Source organism: Muscardinus avellanarius, assembly GCF_963383645.1.
Source record: "Muscardinus avellanarius genome assembly, chromosome: 10".
NCBI lineage: Eukaryota > Metazoa > Chordata > Mammalia > Rodentia > Gliridae > Muscardinus > Muscardinus avellanarius.
Genome location: NC_137796.1, coordinates 82,855,152 through 82,874,556, shown reverse-complemented (window position 1 = coordinate 82,874,556; position 19,405 = coordinate 82,855,152). Strand labels below are relative to the sequence as shown.

Below are 19,405 nucleotides of genomic sequence, written 5' to 3'. Positions count from 1 at the left end.
GGCGTATTTTTTCTTCTCTGGTTTTGATTTCCACTCTGAATCCCTGCAGCGTGTGCTGAGCTCAGCCACTGGGAGCTTTAAATGCTGTCTGCGCCGAAAGATCCCGCCAGGCTGTTCCGCAGCGGCTCACCTGGCTTGCTGTAGCCGTCTGTTGAGTTCGCCGCTGCCGCCGGCAGTATGGCGCTGCTGCCGCGTCCTCGGGCTCGTGTGTCTCCTCTGTGGCCCTGAGCTCTGTTCTCAGTCCGCTTTCTCTCTGGAGCCTGGTGGTTTTTTTTTTTGTTTTTCTGGTGATGGTGTTTTCTGGCTATGAAAGGCGCTCTTTTTGTGGTAATGGAGATTGGTTGTTAGCGGGACTCTTAAGCCCCGCTTTTCTCGGTCGCCATCTTCCCGGAAGTGCCATTTATTTATTTTTGTGTGTGTGGTACTTGGGGTGGAACCCAGAGGCTTTCTACCTCCGGGTTATACTCCCAGACCCATTTTGTATTTTATTTGGAAACAGGGTCTCACTAAGTTGCTGAGAGCCTCACTAAGTAGCTGAGGCTGGCTTCGAACCCGTGCGATCCTCCTGTCTCAGCCTCCCAAGCGCTGGGATTACAAGCATGCGCCACCACACCTGGCCTTTTTTTAAGTATTTAAAGGAGCTAGGAATATAGCTCCGTGTAAGAGCACATGCCTGGCATGTGTGAGGCCCTGGTTTGATTACTCAACACCAAAAAAACCAAACAAGCAAAGAGAAACAAAATATTAGCCAGGCGTGTGGCACACACTTATAATCCTAGTACTTGGGAGGCTGAAACAGGAGGATCACAAGTTCAAAGCCAGCCTCTGCAACTCAGTGAGGCTCTCAGCAACTTAGTGAGACCATGTTTCCAAATAAAAAAATAAAATATGGCTGGGGGTATAGCTTGGAGGTAGAAACTCCTTGGTTCCAGCCCCTGTAACACACACCAAAAAAAAAAAGTATTAAAAGATTTCCTTGTAGTCCTGTCTCTCTTATTCTTTTTTTCTTCTTATATTTCATTGGCTAAGATTTCTACCCTTTTTTTTTTCCGGGTCAGGGGATGGAGCCCAGGGGGCATTAAACCTCCGAGCTCCACCCTCTGCCCTATTTTTTATTCTTTTTTTTTTTTTTTTTTTTTTTTTTTGTAGCCAAGAGATTTATTGGAGGGGCCGGTATGAAAGGAAGAGAGAGAGAGAGAAAGAGAGAGAGAGTGAGTGAGAGAGAGAGAGAGACAGACAGACAGACAGACAGACAGACAGAGGGGGAGAGAGAAAGAAGAATCCGGGAAGAGTTTTATTCTTTATTTTGAAACCGGATCTCACTGAGTTGCAGAGGGCCTCACTAAGTAGCTGAGGCTGTCCGCAAACCGCGATCCTCCTGTCTCAGCCTCCCAAATGCTGGGATAACTCCCAGCTCTACTTTTTTTTTTTTTTTTTTTTATACTAGGGATTGAACCTAGAGGCATTCTACCTCCAAGCTACATTCCCAGCCTGATTTGATTTGAATTGATTTGATGTTTTGGTGGTACTGAGGGTGGAACCCAGAGGCTTTCTGCCTCCGGGCAATACTCCCAGACCTATTTTATATTTTTATTTGAAAACAGGGTCTCACTAAGTTGCTGAGAGCCTCACTAAGTAGCCGAGGCTGGCTTCGAACCTGTGCGATCCTCCTGTCTCAGCCTCCCAAGTGCTGGGATTACAAGCGTGCGCCACCACGCCCGGCCTGATTTTATTTTTATTTGGAAACAGGGTCTCACTAAGTTACTGAGAGCCTCACTAAGTTGCCCAGGCTGGGTTCAAACCTGTGAAACTCCTGCCTCAGCCTCCCAGGTACTGGAATTATAAGCATGTGCCACCATACCCGGTTCCTAAGATTTCTATTATAATGTTGAAGAGTGGTGGTTGAAAATAGACATGCTTGCACTGAATGATATTGAAAGCGTTTCCTAAAAGCAGCATGGAATATGTATATACAGCGGTATAATTTGGAAAACTCTCTATTATCTGTAATGGCTTTTATTTAGAAATTTCCAAAATGCTTAATTATTGCTAAAAATAAAGTGAATAGTAAGCCAGGTAAAGGAGTAACGCATTTCTCCAGTAGCTTTGTTGGAGGAAAATATATTAATAAAGCTGGCTTATTTTGTTGTTTAATTATGTTTAGATAATGAGAAAGAAAGAATGTCCAGCATTGAAAAGATTAAACAGCTGCGAGAACAAGTCAATGACCTCTTCAGTCGAAAATTTGGTAAGTTTTTATATCATTACCTATCTAGAATTTATATACTCAAAAGACTACTTTTTAATATTTTTTTAAGTTTTTTCGCACTAGGGATTGAACCCAGGGGCATTCTACCTCTGAGCTCCACCCCCAGCTCTATTTTTATTCCTTATTTGGAAACAGGGTCTCACTAAGTTGCGGAGGGCCTCACTAAGTAGTTGAGGCTGGCTGCGAACCCACGTTCTTCCTGTTTCAGCTTCCCAAGTACTGGGATTACAAGTGTGCACACCACACCTAGCTCAAAGGACTAATTTTTAAAAGAATACTTTGTAAGAAATCTGTTTTTCTATGAGCCCAGTATAGGTCTAGTTCAGAGGTAGAATGCCCCTGGTTTCCATCCCCAGTACCGCAAAAAAAAATAAATAAATAAATAAATAAAAATAATAATAATAATAGGGCTACGGGTGTAGATGGGAGGTAGAATGCCCTTAGGTTCAATCCTCAGCAGCACAAAAAAGAAAGAAAAAAAAAGAAATGTCTTCTGTGAATAAGCTATGATCAAAATTAGTCACTGTTTTGTTGTTGTTTGCACTGCTGGGACTCAAACCAAGGGCTGTGTATGTGTGTGTGTGTATGATTTTTGTGGCACTAAGAATTGACCCCAGGGGCATTCTACCTCCAAGCTACATATCCAGTCCTATTTTATATATATATAAATAATTTTTTTTTGTTCTAACCCAGGGGCATTCGACCTCTGAAATACACCCGCTGTGCCCTATTTTTTATTCTTTATTTTGAAACAGAGTCTCACTAGGTTGCGGAGGGCCTCACTAGGTAGTTGAGGCTGTCTGTAAACTGCGATCCTCTGGTCTCGGCCTCCTGAATGCTGGGATTACAAACGTGCACCACGACGCCCGGCTTTTTTTATTTTTATTTATTTATTTATTTATTTATTTATTTATTTGCGGGTCTGGGGATGGAACCCAGAGGCATTTGACCTCCGAGCTATACCCCCTGCCCAATTTTTTATTTTTTATTTTGAAACCGGGTCTCACTGAGTTGCAGAGGGCCTAAGTAGCTGAGGCTGTCCGCAAACCGTGATCCTCAGGTCTCAGCCTCCCAAATGCTGGGATTACAAGTGTGTGCCACCACGCCCGGCTTTTATGTTTATTTTGAAACAGTCTCACTAGGTTGATGAAAGTCTCACTATTTTCTGAGACTGTCCTCGAACCTGCAGTCCTCTGTCTCGGCCTCCCAGGTACTAGGACTACAAGTGTGCACCACCATGCCCAGCTACATAGTTATAAAATATATATAAATAAATTTAAATCATACCAGAGATTGAACCCAGGGTGCTTCTACTTTGAAGTACAAACCTAACCCTTTTTATTCTTTATTTTGAAACAGGGTTTTTCTAAATTGCCAAAGCTGGCTTTGAACCTGTGATCAGGATATCCTGTCTGTTTCCCAAGTACTGGGATTACAGGAATGTGCCATGCACCCAGCTTCGGTGTATATTTTTACTGAAGAGCTTGTACATGTGCCACTGGAAAATAAAGCAATAATAGCTTATCGAGTTGGGCATGGTGGCGCACACTTGTAATCCCAGCATTCGGGAAGCTGAGACAGGAGGATCGCGGTTTGTGGCCAGACTCAGCTACTTAGTGAGGCCCTCTTAGTGAAACCCTGTTTTGAAAATAAAAGACAGGGCTGGGGATGTACCTTAGAGGTAGAATACCCCTAGGTTCCATCCTCAGTACTGCAAAATAAATAAATAAATAAATAAATAAATTATTACCAAGGTTCTCAGTGGAGAAGGATGATTTTATTTTATTTTTTTGAAGATTTAAAGAAGTTTATTAGAATGATAGAAATACAGAAAATAGAAATACAGCCCCATACCAAAATGGCATGGGGGAGTGACTCAAAATGAATGCAACCTAGAAGGATGATTTTAATTTTTTTTTTTTTTTTTTTTGCAGTACTGGGGATGAAACCCAGGGTCATTCTACCTCCAAGCAACACTTCCAGCCCTATTTTTTATTCTGTATTTTCTGAAACCGGGTCTCGCTAGGTTGCAAAGGGCCTAAGTAGCTGAGGCTGTCTGCGAACCCAGATCCTCCTGTCTCAGCCTCCCAAATGCTGGGATTACAATCGTGGGCCACCACACCCAGTTTTTTATTCTTTACTTTGAAACAAGGTCTCACTAAGTTGGGGAAAACCATACTAAGTAGCTGAGGCTGGCCATAAACCTACAATCCTCCTGACACAGTCTCCCAAGTACTGAAAATACAAGCGTGCACTACCATGCCTGGCTTAAAACCTTGATATTAAAGCACAGTTTGCTGGGGCATGGTGGCCCTCACCTGTAACCCCAGTGCTTGTGATGCTGAGACAAGAGGAGCACAGGCTCGAGGAGAGCCTTAGTGAGGCCCTCAGAACCCCTGTTTCAAAATAAAAAATAAAAGGGTAGCCGGACATGGTGGCTCACGCTTGTAATCCCAGCATTCAGGAGGCCGAGACCAGAGGATCGTGGTTCAAGAGCAGCCTCAGCTACTCAGTGAGGCCCTCTGCAACTCAGTGAGACCCTGTTTCAAAATAAATAATAAAAAAATAGGGCAGAGGGTGTAGCTCAGAGGTTGAATGCCCCTGGGTTCCATCCCCAGACCCCCCCCCACACACACATACCCAAAAAGGTAGAAGGGGCTGGGTGTGTACCAAAAAAAAAAAATACAGTTTACATTTTGGGAAAAGTACAGGACAAACCCGTCCAGCCTCATGCAGCTTGTCTCCGCAGGTGAAGCGATTGGTGTGGATTTCCCAGTGAAAGTTCCGTACAGAAAAATCACCTTCAACCCTGGCTGCGTGGTCATCGACGGCATGCCCCCAGGGGTGGTGTTCAAGGCCCCGGGGTACCTGGAAATCAGCTCCATGAAAAGGATCCTGGAGGCTGCAGACTTCATCAAATTCACAGTCATTAGGTGAGTGACCGTCCCCAGCCTGGTGATGAGGATGAAGGTGGAGGCTGGACCTTGCCCCAGGAGGCCCCCCAGGGGGGAGGCAAGGTCCCTGCGGTGAGCATTAGGGCGTGCATTTTATCATCTGCTTTTGTGAGGTGTGACTCTGTTCCTGCGTCTCGGTGATTATGAGCAGCTCCCCTCAGCTACACATGGTCTCCTACACCTGTAATCCCAGTACTTAGGAGGCTGACACTGGGAGGATTGCAGGCTCGAGGCCAGCCTCACCAATTTAGTGAGACCCTCAGCAGCTTAGTAAGACCCTGTTTCAAAATAGAAAATAAAAAGGGGCTGGGAGTGTAGCTCAGAGGTAGAATGCCCATGGATTCAATCCCAGTATAAAAAACACCAGTCTTACTCCCCACTGTACCCAGCAGTACGTTGACGCTCAGCAGTCTGTCAGGCCGCAGTGATGGACGAGAGAAGGTTGATCAGCTTAAGTCACATTCACCACTGTCTCTCTCCCCAGGCCGCTTCCCGGACTCGAGTTCAGCAACGGTGAGTATCCTGGGAGGGCAACGTTGCAGCCCCTGTTGGGTGTATGTCTCGCTGGGGACGCTCCACGGGTCCCTTGCTTAATTAATAACCCTTGAGCCTTTGAGTAGGGCAGGGCAGCCTTTTATATGTACCCTGATTTTTCCTGCATGTTATAAACTTTGATCATTTGATATTTTTTGGTAGTGCTGGGGTCGAACCCAGAGCCTTGTGCACAGTAGAAAAGTGCTTTGCCACTGAGCTAAACTAATTTTTTATTAATATTATAGTTCTTTTTTTTATTTTTTCCTGCAGGTCTGGGGATGGAACCCAGGGGCATTCGACCTCCAAGCTACCCCCCCCCTGCCCTATTTTTTATTCTTTATTTTGAAACCGGGTCTCACGGAGTTGCAGAGGGCCTCGCTAAGTAGCTGAGGCTGTCCGCGAACCGCGATCCGCCAGGTCTCAGCCTCCCGAATGCTGGGATTACAAGCGTGCGCCACCACGCCCGGCTTTATTTATAGTTCTTATTAACTGATTTTTATATAAATTTTTATGAACCAGTTTTTGTGTGTGTTTGTGGGGGGGGTACTGGGGATGGTACCCAGGGGCATTCTACCTCCAAGCTACATCCCCAGCCCTATATATTTTTTTTTATTATTCTTTGTTTTGAAACAGGTTCTCACTGAGTTGCAAAGGGCCTCACTAAGTAGCTGAGGCTGTCCACGAACCTGTATCCTCCTATCTCAGCCTGGGATCACAAGCATTTTTTTTCACATAGCAGTTTGATGGAGCTTCATCCATTAAAAAATATTTTTGTGTGTGTGGTACTGAGGATTAAACCAGGGGTATTCTATCTCTGAGCTACACTCATGGCCCTATTTTTTTATTCTTTATTTGGAAACAAGGTCTCACTAAGTTGCAGAGGGCCTAAGTAGCTGAGGCTTGCTATGGACCTGCCATCCTCCTGTTTCAGCCTCCCAAGTACTGGAATTACAAGTATGTGCCACTGTGCCCAGCTCCCATCCATAAATTTTGTGCATGAGCTGGGCATGGTGATGCATGCTTGTAAACCCAGTACTTAGGATGCTGAGACAGGAGGATTTCAGGTTCAAAGCCAGCCTTGGCAACTTAGCAAGGTTCTTGGCAACCTAGTGAGACCCCGTTTCCAAATAAGAAATAAAAATTGGGCTGAGGGTGTATCTTGGAGTTAGAATGACTCTGGGTTCAATCCCCAGTACCAAAAAAGATTGTGTGTGTGTGTGTGTGTGTGTGTGTGTGTGTGTGTGTGTGTGTATGTGTGTGACAAAAGGATTGTACGTTCACAGCTAACCTTAGCAACTTAGCACAGCCCTCAGTGACTTAGTGAGACCCTGTTTCAAAATAAAAAAAACAAGCCGGGCGTGGTGGCGCACGCTTGTAATCCCCACGCTTGGGAGGCAGAGACAGGAGGATCGCGCAGGTTCGAAGCCAGCCGAGCGCGCTGGCTTAGGAGATCCTGTTTCCAAATAAAAATGTAAAAATAGGTCCCGGAGGTAAAAGGGCTTCCAGGAACCCCAGTACCACCAATAAATAAATAAATAAATAAATAAATAAATAAATAAATAAATAAATAAATAAATAAAAATAAAAAAACAAGCCGGGTGTGGTGGTGCATGCTTGTAATCCTCGCTCGTGGGAGGCAGAGACAGGAGGATCAAGCAGGTTCGAAGCCAGCCTTGCTGGCTTAAGAGACCCTGTTTCCAAATAAAAATATAAAATAGGTCTGGGAGTATAACCCAGAGGTAGAAGGGCTTCCAGGAACAACAACAACAACAACAACAACAACAACAATAATAATAAAAATAAAAAATAGCCGGGCATGGTGGCACAGGCTTGTAATCCCCGGCTTGGGAGGCTGAGACAGGAGGATCGCGCAGGTTCTAAGTCAGCCTCAGCTACTTAGTGAGGCTCTCAGCAACTTAGTGAGACCCTGTTTCCAAATAAAATATAAAATAGGTCTGGGAGTATAGCCTGGAGGTAGAAAGCCTCTGGGTTCCACCCCCAGTACTGCCAAAAAAACCCAAAACAAAACAAAAATAAAAAATAAAAAGAGCTGGGGATGTCGCTCAGAGATAGAATGTCCTTAGGTTAAATCTCCAATACCACAAAAAAAGTGTGCTTTGTGACGAGGCTCACTTGTTTTGGAGTGTCCTTTAAGGTGGCTCCCCTGCCGTCACTAGCATAGAACTCAAAGTCATAATGCTGAACTACAGTACTGGTTAATAAATATGCCTCCCTGGCCGCCCGACCCGCCCACTGCCGTCTCCAGGCCGCCCAGCTCCATCTCCTCCACAGTTCTGCAGCCAAAGGGCCCTGCCTCGCTCAGCAGGGCTCCCAGCACCATCCAGGGCTAAGACGGGCATCTGGGCAGCCGGGTGTGGGGATGCACACCTCAAATCCCAGCACTTGGGAGGCTGAGACAGGAGGATCACAGGTTCGAAGCCAGTCTCAGCAATTTAGTGAGCCCCTGTTTCCAGATAAAAATGAAAATATGTCTAGGGGTATAGCCTGGAGATAGAAAGCCCAGGTTCAGTCCTCAGTACCAAAAAAAAGAAGGAAGAGGAAGAGGAGGAGGAGGAGGAGGAGGAGGAGGAGGAGGAGGAAGGGAGAAGGGAGAAGGGAGAAAGAAGAAAGAAGAAAGAAGACTGGCATCTGTTCTGATGCCTGGGCCTCTGTGCTTAGGAAATTTCACTTTTTTGTTTGTTTGTTTTTTTTTTTTTTGTTTTTTTGGTATTGGGGATAGAACCCAACCTAAAGCCTTTCTACCTCCGGACTATACTCCCAGACCTATTTTATACTTTATCTGGAAACAGGGTCTCACTAAGTTGCTGAGAGCCTCACTAAGTAGCTGAGGCTGGCTTCGAACCTGCAAATCCTCCTGTCTCAGCCTCCCAAGCGCGGGGATTACAAGCGTGCGCCACCACGCCTGGCTTCATTTACTTTTTTTTGCAGTACTGGGAATGGGACTGAGAGCCTCGCACATGCTAGGCAAGCACTCCACCACTGAGCACATCCCCAGTCCTGCTTATTAAATATTTTTAATGTCCCCTGGAGCCCAGGCAAAGAAGTCAGTATCCTGTAGTGTGGTGAAGCAGAAGTAGCAATGTTCTCAAGAGTTTGAGTCACTGAGGAACCTCCTAATTTAACTAGAGTTTCTCATTTAAAATACTCAGTTAAAGCTGGGTACGGTAGCGCACGCTTGTAATCCCAGCATTTGGGAGGCTGAGACCGGAGGTTCGTGGTTCGCAGACCGCCTCAGCTACTTAGTGAAGCCCTCTGCAACTCAGTGAGACCCGGTTTCAAAATAAAGAATAAAAAATAGGGCAGGGGAGTAGCTCGGAGGTAAAATGCCCCTGGGTTCCATCTCCAGACCCACAAAAATAAATAAATAAATAAATAAATAAATAAATAAATAAATAAAATACTCAGTTAAGCCAGGCGTGGTGGCGTACACTTGTAATCCCAGCATTTGGGAGGCTGAGACAGGAGGATTGCAGTTAATAGACAGCCTCAGCTACTTAGTGAGGCCACTTTGCAACTCAGTGAGACCCTGTTTCAAAATAAATAATTTAAAAAATAGGGCTGAGGATATAGTTCAGAGGTAGAATGCCCTTGGGTTCCATCTCTAGTACCACACATACATACATACATACATACATACATACAATAAAATACTCAGTTAAGCCAGGCATGGTGGCGCACCTTGTAATCTCAGCATTCGGGAGGCTGAGACAGGAGGATTGCAGTGTTTGGACAGCCCCAGCTACTTAGTGAGGCCCTTTGCAACTCAGTGAGACCCTGTTTCAAAATAAAGAATAAAAACTAGGAGTGAGGGTATTGCTTGGAGGTAGAATGCCCCTGGGTTCCATCCCTAGTACCACAAAAAAGTGAAAAAGAATAAAAAATTTTTTAAAAGAATAAAAATAGGGCTGGGGGTGTCGCTCAGAGGTAGAACATGCTGGGTTCCATCCCCAGACCTGCAAAAAAAAAAAAAAAAAAAAGTAAAACAGTTGTTGCTCTTCTCTCTCTCAAAAGTGGGAAAACGGAAGATAGACCAAGAGGGCCGTGTGTTTCAAGAGAAGTGGGAGCGAGCGTACTTCTTCGTGGAAGTGCAGAACATTCCTACCTGCTTAATATGCAAACAGAGCATGTCGGTATCCAAAGAGTATAACCTGCGGCGCCATTATCAGACCAACCACAGCAAGCACTACGACCAGTACACGGAGCAGGTGCGGGACGAGAAGCTGCGGGAGCTTAAGAAGGGACTCCACAAGTACCTCTTGGGGTCGCCGGACATCGTGTGTCCTGAGCAAAAACAAGTATTTACAAATGTGAACCCCTCTGAAAACACCGCCGTGCAGGCCGTCGAAGACGTGGCCGGCAGCTTGTGGGAGAAGTTACGCGAAAAAATCAGGTCGTTCGTGGCTTATTCTATCGCCATCGACGAGATCACAGATATAAACAACACCACCCAGCTGGCCATATTCATCCGTGGCGTGGATGAGAGTTTCGATGTGTCCGAAGAGCTTTTGGATACGGTGCCCATGACGGGCGCCAAGTCCGGAAATGAGATCTTTTCGCGCGTGGAGAAGAGTCTTAAGAAGTTCAACATCGACTGGTCGAAATTAGTCAGCGTGGCTTCCACGGGCACGCCGGCGATGGTCGACGCCAACCACGGAGTCGTCACAAAACTGAAGTCCAAGGTGGCGATGTCGTGCAAGGGCTCCTCGGAGCTGAAATCCCTGCGCTGCATCATTCACCCGGAGTCCGTGTGCGCGCAGAAGTTAAAGATGGACCACGTCATGGACGTGGTGGTGAACTCCGTGAACTGGATATGCTCCCGAGGGCTGAACCGCGGCGAGTTCACCACCCTGCTGTACGAACTGGACAGCCAGTACGGCAGCCTGCTGTACCACACGGGCATCAAGTGGATCAGTCGCGGGCTGGTGCTCAAGAGATTCTTCGAATCGCTGGAAGAAATCGACTCCTTCCTGTCCTCCCGAGGAAAACCCCTGCCTCAGCTGAGCTCCAAAGAGTGGATCAGAGATTTGGCCTTCTTGGTCGACATGACCATGCACCTGAATACCTTGAACATCTCTCTCCAAGGGCACTCTCAAATCGTCACCCAGATGTATGACCTGATCCGGGCCTTCCTGGCTAAACTGTGCCTTTGGGAGACACACCTGGCCAGGAATAATCTGGCCCACTTCCCCACGCTGAAACGGGTGTCAGGAAACGAGAGCCACGGCCTGGACTACATCCCCAAGATCGCGGAGCTGAAGTCCGAGTTCCAGAAGCGGCTGTCGGACTTCAAGCTGTACGAGAGTGAGCTCGCCCTGTTCAGCGCGCCCTTCTCCACAAAGATCGACAGCGTGCCAGAGGAGCTGCAGATGGAGGTCATCGACCTGCAGTGCAACACGGTCCTGAAAGCCAGGTACGACAAGGTGGGGGTGCCGGAGTTCTACAAGTACCTCTGGAGCAGCTACCCCAAGTACAAGCACCACTGCGCCAAGATCCTCTCCATGTTCGGGAGCACCTACATCTGCGAGCAGCTGTTCTCCATCATGAAGCTGAGTAAAACGAAACACTGCTCCCAGTTAAAGGAGTCCCAGTGGGATTCCGTGCTCCACGGGGCAACGTGACGGAGGGGCAACTCCCCGCCGAGCCCCAGAGCCTGGAAACCTAGAGCGATCTGGTCCAAGGGACCGTGAGCTGAGACCATGAATGAGTCAATACTTGGGGGTTTCCATTTTTTCTTTTTTCTCTTTTTCCATTTTGAATCAGAAATAACAGTTTGGTATCGGATCAGTTTGTATGACATTTTATGCTTTACCCGTAGTTCAGTAAAAACCAAAAAATTTTCTTGTATTTCTTTTCTGGTGGTTGACTCGTCCTGTGCCTGGCCTGTTTCTCTCATTTGGATTAGCTGCCTGACTCCCCCGTGCCTGGCGTTGTGGACGGTGTCTTAGAAGATTCAGGGAGTCAACAGAGAAATAGAGAAAGGCCGGGCGTGGTGGCACGTGTTTGTAATCTCAGCATTTGGGAGGCTGAGACAGGAGGATCGTGGTTTGAAGACAGCCTCAGCTACTTAGTGAGGCCCTTTGCAACTCAGTGAGACCCTGTTTCAAAATAAAGAATAAAGGCCGGGCGTGGTGGCGCACGCTTGTAATCCCTGCGCTTGGAAGGCTGAGACAGGAGGATCACACAGGTTAGAAGCCAACCTCAGCTACTTAGTGAGGCTCTCAGCAACTTAGTGAGACCGTTTCCGAATAAAATATAAAATAGGTCTGGGAGTGTAGCCTGGAGGTAGACAGCCTCTGGGTTCCACCCCCAGTACCACCAAACAAATAAATAAATAAAATCATAAAATAAAGAATAAAAAACAGGACAGGGGTGGGGCGTGGTGGCACACGCTTGTAATCCCCGCGCTTGGGAGGCGGAGACGGAGGATCGCGCAGGTTCGAAGCCAGCTGCACTGGCTTAAGAGACCCTGTTTCCAAATAAAAATATAAATAGGTCTGGGAGTGTAGCCCGGAATAGAAGGGCTTCCAGGAACCCCAGTACCACCACCACCACCAAAAAAAAAAAAAAAAAGCAGGACAGGGGGTGTAGCTTGGAGGTCAAATGCCCCTGAGTTCCATCCCCAGACCCGCAAAAAAAAAAAAAAAAATAGGGCTGGGGGTGAAGTTAGAATGCCCCTGGGTTCCATCCCCAGTACTGCAAAAAAAGGAAAAAGAAAAAGGAAGACCAAGTCAGGCATGGTGACACACACCTATAATCCCAGTACCTGAGAGGCTAAGACAGGAGGATCGCAGGTTCAACAGCAGCCTCAGCAATTTAGCAAAACCTTGTTTAAAAAAAAGGGGGGGTGTGGTGTCACATGCCAGTAACCCCAGTACTTGGGAGGCTGAGATAGGAAGATCACAGGTTTGAAGATAGCCTCAGCAAATAGTGAGACTCTTAGCAACCTAGAGAGACCTGTTTCAAATAAAAATAAAATAGGACTAGCAGTGTAGGTTGGAGGTAGAATGCCCCTGGGTTAAATCCCCAGTACTACCACACACACACACACACAAAAGCCGGGCATAGTGCCGCATGCTTGTAATCCCAGTGCTTGGGAGGCTGAGACAGCAGGATCATGGTTCCTGGCCAGCCCCAGCTACTTAGTGAGGCCTTTTGCCACTCAGTGAGACCCTGTTTCCAAATGAAGAATAAAAAATAGGGCTGGGGGTGTAGCTTGGAGGTAGAATACTCCTGGGTTCCATCCCCAGTACCACAGAAAAATAGGATAAAATAAAGAATAAAAAATAGGGCTGGGGATATAACTAGGAGGTAGACTGCCCCTAGGTTCCATCCCCAGTACCACAAAAATAATTAATTAATTAAAATAGGGCTGGGGTGTAGCTTAGAAGTAGAATGCCCCTGGTTTTCAATCCCTAGTACTGCAAAAAATAAAAAAATTAAAAGGAAGACACATGAGGTATATATACACAGATCGTTTCACCGCCACCATCTATATGATGTCTAACATGTTTCTGAGCTGAAGGGGAGTCAGAGATATAATCACTTATAGTATTTCTATATTGTCTATCTCTCCCTAAAGCTGGAAAGATCAGGCTTAATATAAAAAACAAAACAAAACAAAAAACTTGAAACAGCCAGGCGTGGTGGTGCACGCTTGTAATCTCAGCATTTGGGAGGCTGAGACCGGAGGATCACGGCTTGTGGACAGCTTCAGCTATTTAAGTGAGACCCTCGGCAACTTAGGCCCTGTTTCAAAATAAAGAATAAAAAATAGGGCAGGAGGTGTGGCTTAGAAGTCAAATTCCCCTGGGTTCCATCCCTAGACCTGCAATTAAGAAAAAAAGAAAAAAAAGAAAGAAAAGAAAACCTTGAAACAAGTAACACTGGTATAATAAAGTAAGTTGAGGTTTGGAGGTTGCCTTTTTTTTGGGGGGGGGGAGTGTGGTGGTACACCTATAATCTCAGTACTTGAAAGCTAAGGAAGATTGCAGGTTCAAGACGAGCCTCATCAATCTAGTGAGACACTCAGTGAGCGGGTGAGACCCTGTTTCAAAACAAAAAATAAAAAGGAATGGGTGAAGCCGGGCGTGGTGGCGCACGCTTGTAATCCCAGCATTTGGGAGGCTGACACTGGAGATTTGTGGTTCACAGACAGCCTCAGCTACTTAGGCCCTTTGCAACTCAGTGAGACCCCATTTCAAAATAAACAAAAAATAGGGCAGGGGGTATAGCTCAGGGCTTGAATGCCCCTGGGTTCCATCCCCAGACCTGCAAAAAAAAAAAAAAAAAAAAAAAATAGACTCTTAGCAATTTAGTGAGATTCTGTTTCAAAACACACAATGAGCCGGGCGTGGTGGCGCACGCTTGTAATCCCCGCGCTTGGGAGGCAGAGACAGGAGGATGGCGCAGGTTCGAAGCCAGCCACGCACGCTGGCTTAGGAGACCCTGTTTCCAAATAAAAATGTAAAAATAGGTCTGGAAGTGTAGCCCAGAGGTAGAAGGGCTTCCAGGAACCCCAGTACCACCAAACACACACACACACACACACACACACACACACACACACTGAACTGGGCGTGGTGGCACATGCTTGTAATCTCAGCGCTTTTGGGAGACTGAGACAGGAGGATTGCACAGGTACAAAGCCAGCCTCTGCTACTTAGTGAGGCTCTCAGTAATTTAGTGAGACCCTGTTTCCAAATTAAAATATAAAAATAGGTGTGGGAGTATGGCCCAGCTGTAGAAAGCCCCTAGGTTCCACCCCCAGAACCACCAAAAAAAAAAAAAAAAAAGGGCTAGGGAAGCCTGGCGTGGTGGTGCATGCTTGTAATCCCAGCATTCAAGAGGCTGAGACAGGAGGATCGGGGTTCGCGGACAGCCTCAGCTACTTAGTGAGGCCCTCTGCAACTCAGTGAGACCCTGTTTCAAAATAAAGAAAAAAAAAAGGTCTGGGAGCCAGACTTGTTGGAGCATGCTTGTAATCCCAGTGCTTGGGAGGCTGAGACAGGAGGATCGCACAGGTTCGAAGCCAACCTCAGCTACTTAGTGAGGCTCTCAACAACTTAGTGAGACCCTGTTTCCAAATAAAATATAAAATAGGTATGGGCGTATAACCTGGAGGTAGAAAAGTCCCTGGGTTCCACCCCCAGCATCACAAAATAATAATAATAATAATAATAATAATAATAATAATAATAATATCCTAATGCCAATAATGTTTACAGGTATGTGCCATCTTACTTGGCTGCATCTGTGTCTTAAACTCTTATTAGGCACTGGAATTAGTGACTGTAGACTGTGCATTCTCCAGGTTGGAAGAAATTCACCCAAGGAGGAGGCAGGCTGCGACCCCTAGCCTGATGACCCCCTTCAGAAGCAGTGGAGGAAAGGGCTTTGATACAAAGGGAAATTCAAGAGGAGAGACCATGGGGCTGGGATGTAGCTCAGTGGCAAAGCGCCTGCTTTGCAGGTGTGGGGCTCTGGGTTTGATCCCCGGTTCCAAAAAAAAAGAACGCCTTTAAGAGTAGAGACCAACCTCCACGCTGCAGCTTCCTGTGACAGGTGCTCAGCCCAGTTAGAGATGGGGTCCTGTTCCCAGACATGGAAAGCAAGCCCCCTTGGCACTTGCTGTCTTTGGGCAACTGACAGTAGGTACAGCTGGGTCTGTGAGATCAGAGGCTCCTGGGTTAGGAATCCAGGACCAACTGGTGTTTTTTGTCTGTTTTGTTTTTTGTCTTGTTCTGTTTTGTTTTTGTGTGTGATACTGGGCATTGAGCCCAGGGGCATTCTACCTCTGACCTATACCCCCAGCCCTATTTTATTTTATTTATTATTTATTTATTTATATTGCGGTACTGGGGATGGAATCCAGGGGCATTCTACCTCCAAGCTACACCCCCCAACCCTATTTTTTATTCCTTATTTTGAAACAGGGTTTCACTGAGTTGCAAAGGGCCTAAGTAGCTGAGGCTGTCTGTGAACCGCAGTCCTCCTGTCTCAGCCTCCCAAATGCTGGGATTACAAGCGTGCACCTCCACGCCGGCTTTATTTTTTATCCTGAAACAAGATCCAAGGCGTCACTTGCTCAGGGCCTTGCAAATGCCTCCCAAGTTCTGGCATTACAGGTATGCACCATCGTATCCAACTACGAACTGGCTTCTAGCAGGAGTTGGGGGAGGACCAGCTCCAGGTGCACCCGAGCAGGTGCTGCCACTGTAGATTAGGGTAAATGACCAGCGCCGCACTTGATAAACAGGCTCCTGAGGCTCAGAGTGGTTGGATGGCGCGCCCACAGTCACAGCCATTGTAGGAGTCCTCAGGCTTCAACCCCAGGTCCGTGTGACTCCAAAGTCCATGTTCTTCATTTCAGAGCAGCCCAATATGGAGACTCAGCAAGTGTCTGTCCTGCAGCCTCTGGGCTTATGACCGTCATGTGTGTGTGGCTCCCTGGTGGTAAGTCCCTCAGATGACAAGGAGGAAATGGTAGAGCTCACCCCAGGCTGCCTTCTGTTGACCCGTCCATGGGGCTGTTTCATTTTTGAACCAACTCTGCAGGCCCCCACGTGCCCTCTTGAGCCTGGACTGTCAGCACCAGGATGGTTCAGGTGTGGTGGCTGATGACCGGCGCTGTCACCCACGTGACTAAATCAAGACTGAAGGAAGCAACTTAATGAAAGGGAGTGGGTCCCAGTAGTAGTGGCAGCGGGGCGTCTGCAAACAGGAGGATTTCAGAGCGATGTGATGGGGAGGTGGGGAGGGCAGGCCTGGGAGTTGGGGGGCTGGACATGCGCTGCGTCTGTATCAAGGTCCTGTCCTCCCATCCCAGGGCGGGCAGAGAAAAGAGCCAGTCATTCCCCCATTGCAGGCCCCAGGACGAGGGGTCTGCAGAAGGACCCGAAAGTCAGGCCCACTTCCCCCTGGGAGTCTCCCTGTGTGCACACACACCCCCTCTCCACTTCCCTAGCACTGCACCCACCACAAGGCCGGGCCACCGGTCACGAGCTCTGCTTCTGAATCCACAGGAAAAGCCAGGCTCCACCTCCCGGCTCGGCCACCTTCTTGCCTTACGACTTTAAGCAAATCACCTTCATTGCCCAGGCTTTGGTTTCTTCGTCTGTAAAATACCTACGAGAAAGGGTTGTCCTCAGAACTAGAGATGCTGAAATGAGCCCAGCACTATGGCTTCAAGGAAATTGTTGGCTAACCCTGCAGCCTTGACTCAGAGCTGGCACCCACAGGCCCACCCCGCCGTGTTCTCCTGTGTGCTCCCTGGCAGAGGCAGACACAGGACTGTGGGCCGCCTCCCTGACCACACACAATACCTGTGCTGGCCCAAGCCCACTTAGAAGGCACCAAGGCATGTAGAAAGTCACGGGGAAGCCAGGCGTGGTGGCACACACCTGTAATCCCAATACATGGGAGGCTGAGACTCTTAGGAGGATCACAGGTTCAAGGCCAGCCTCAGCAACTAAGTGAGACCCTGTTTCCAAATAAAAAATAAAAACTGAATAGGAAGCTAGGCGTGGTGGCACATGCTTGTAATCCCAGTACTTGGGAGGCTGAGACTAGAAGATCCCAGGTTCATGGCCAGTCTCAGCAACTTAGTGAGGCCAACTTAATGAGACCCTGTTTCAAAATAAAGAATGAAAAATGGGGCTAGGGTTTATCTCAGAGGTAGAACGTCCCTGGATTCAACTCCCAGTACAAAAAAAAAAAAAAAAAAAAAGACGTAGGAAAAACATTTGATCAGGGCTTTAGTTTTTAAAGGAAAAAAAAACTAAAATTAGCCGAGCATGGTGGCACACACTTGTAATCCCAGCATTTGGCTGAGACAGGAGGATCACAGTTCAGGCATAGCTTTAGCTACTTAGTGAGGCCCTTTGCAACTCAGTGAGACTCTGTTTCAAAAATAAAGACTAATCCAGGCATGATAATTCCAGCATTTGAGAGGCTGAGACAGGAGGATCACAGTTTGTGGACCGCCTCAGCTACTTAGTGAGACCCTTTTCAACTCAGTGAGACTCTGTTTTAAATAAAGAATTAAAAATAGGGTTGCCGGGCGTGGTGGCGCACGCTTGTAATCCCCGCGCTTGGGAGGCAGAGACAGGATGATCGCGCAGGTTCGAAGCCAGCCGCACTGGTTTAGGAGACCCTGTTTCCAAAAATAAAATAGGTCTGGGAGTGTAGCCCGGAGATAGACGGGCTTCCAGGAACCCCAATGTAAGGTCTGAGTCGCCCCTGGCCCACAGGGGGCAGGGCCGGAAGCTAGGAGGTGGAGCTCTGCGATTCTGGGAAGGAACCAGGCCTCCCGGGTCCAGAAGAAGAGAGTGCAGAGTTCAGAGAGGAGCCTGAGAGGGAGGGACGCACGCTCTCCCCCGCCACCAGCCCCCGCGGCCACGCGGGGGCTGGAGGCCGATCTCCCACGAATAAAGGCATTCATAATATCTGCTATGGATTCTCCGCGTGTCTCGATGCGACTGGGGACACACACGCTCATTCAATCTTACACCCAGTACCACAAAAAAAAAAAAAAAATAGGGTTAGGGGTATAGCTCAGAGATAGAATGCCCCTGGGTTCCATTCCCAGTACCACTAAATAAATAAACTAATTAATTAAAATATAGACTAAAAAATAGGACTGGGGGTGTAGCTCGGAGGTAGAATGCCCCTGGGTTCCATCCACAGTACCGCAAATAAATAAATAAATAATAAAAAATAAAATACCTAAAAGTGATGAAAGTAAATATTTTATCATACTTTATTTAATAAACAGGTTATAAGTGCAACTGAACACGCAGAGGGGCATAGCTGATACTTTTCCACAGCTTTGTGTGATAAAACCCTTGACGTTGGACTTTTCCAGCAAATTCCCTAACCAGTTAAGAGTTCCTGTGAAAGCCAGTGGTTTTGTCAAGGCCTCTCGCAATCTTTTAATAGCAAAATTATTCTCTGGAGAAGCGCCTGTCCCCTTGTCAATGTTCTCTCCTTCTAGGAGGCCCAGCCTTGCCCACCCTCACGAATAGCTGCTGCTCTGGAGAAGCAGCCTTCCAAGCCACCATGACCTTCACAGCAAGCAGCTTTTTTTTTTTTTTTCAAGAGCTGCGGCTGCACATGGCATCATTTGGGAGAAAGCTCTGCTTTTGTTGCATTTTGGAAAAGACCCAGAGCTTCTGTTACAATCTCCTGACTGGGACAGGTTCTCAGTGGATAATTAATTAGAAGATTCTCCCTTCCTAAATCACTTTTTTTTTTTTTGGTCCCAGCTACATAGTCGTGTCTCTCTCTGGACCACAACCTATCTTCTGTTAAAAGAGGTCTGCATCCAACAAGGACTTTTCTGCAGTGGGACTAGAGTTAGAGCTGAATGGTTTCTGTCCCAGCAAAATGTCGGCGAGGGTGTAGAAGTTCCTCTTGTACTTGGCCTTCTGCAAATCTGTTGGTATGCAACTGGACCTCAGCTCCTGAAAATTCCAGCCAGCTGAGCTCATTGCCCTGTCCTTATTCTAAAATACCCCCGAGGTGGAGGCCAGCCCGCCCTGGCTCTCCGCAGAGTCTCTGTCCACTCTAGGCAACACTTATTCAAGATGGCAGATAGTCACATGAAGCAGGAGCCCGGGAGTGCCCTCGG

At 47.2% G+C, this 19,405-nt stretch overlaps 1 protein-coding gene across 1 annotated transcript in view; it reads left to right on the top strand.

The window, feature by feature from the left end:
* The window catches only part of LOC308268772 (general transcription factor II-I repeat domain-containing protein 2B-like), a gene marked incomplete at its 5' end in the record, with an annotated part of 47,227 nt that extends 37,283 nt beyond the window's left edge, over nt 1–9,944 (top strand). Inside the window, 3 exons of the mRNA XM_080703880.1 lie at nt 2,165–2,248; nt 5,019–5,202; nt 9,790–9,944. Of these exons, the coding sequence (XP_080560006.1) occupies nt 2,165–2,248; nt 5,019–5,202; nt 9,790–9,925 (404 nt within the window). The 3' untranslated portion in view covers nt 9,926–9,944. The remainder of the gene's footprint in view (nt 1–2,164; nt 2,249–5,018; nt 5,203–9,789) is intronic.
* Between the last annotated feature and the right edge of the window lie 9,461 nt (nt 9,945–19,405).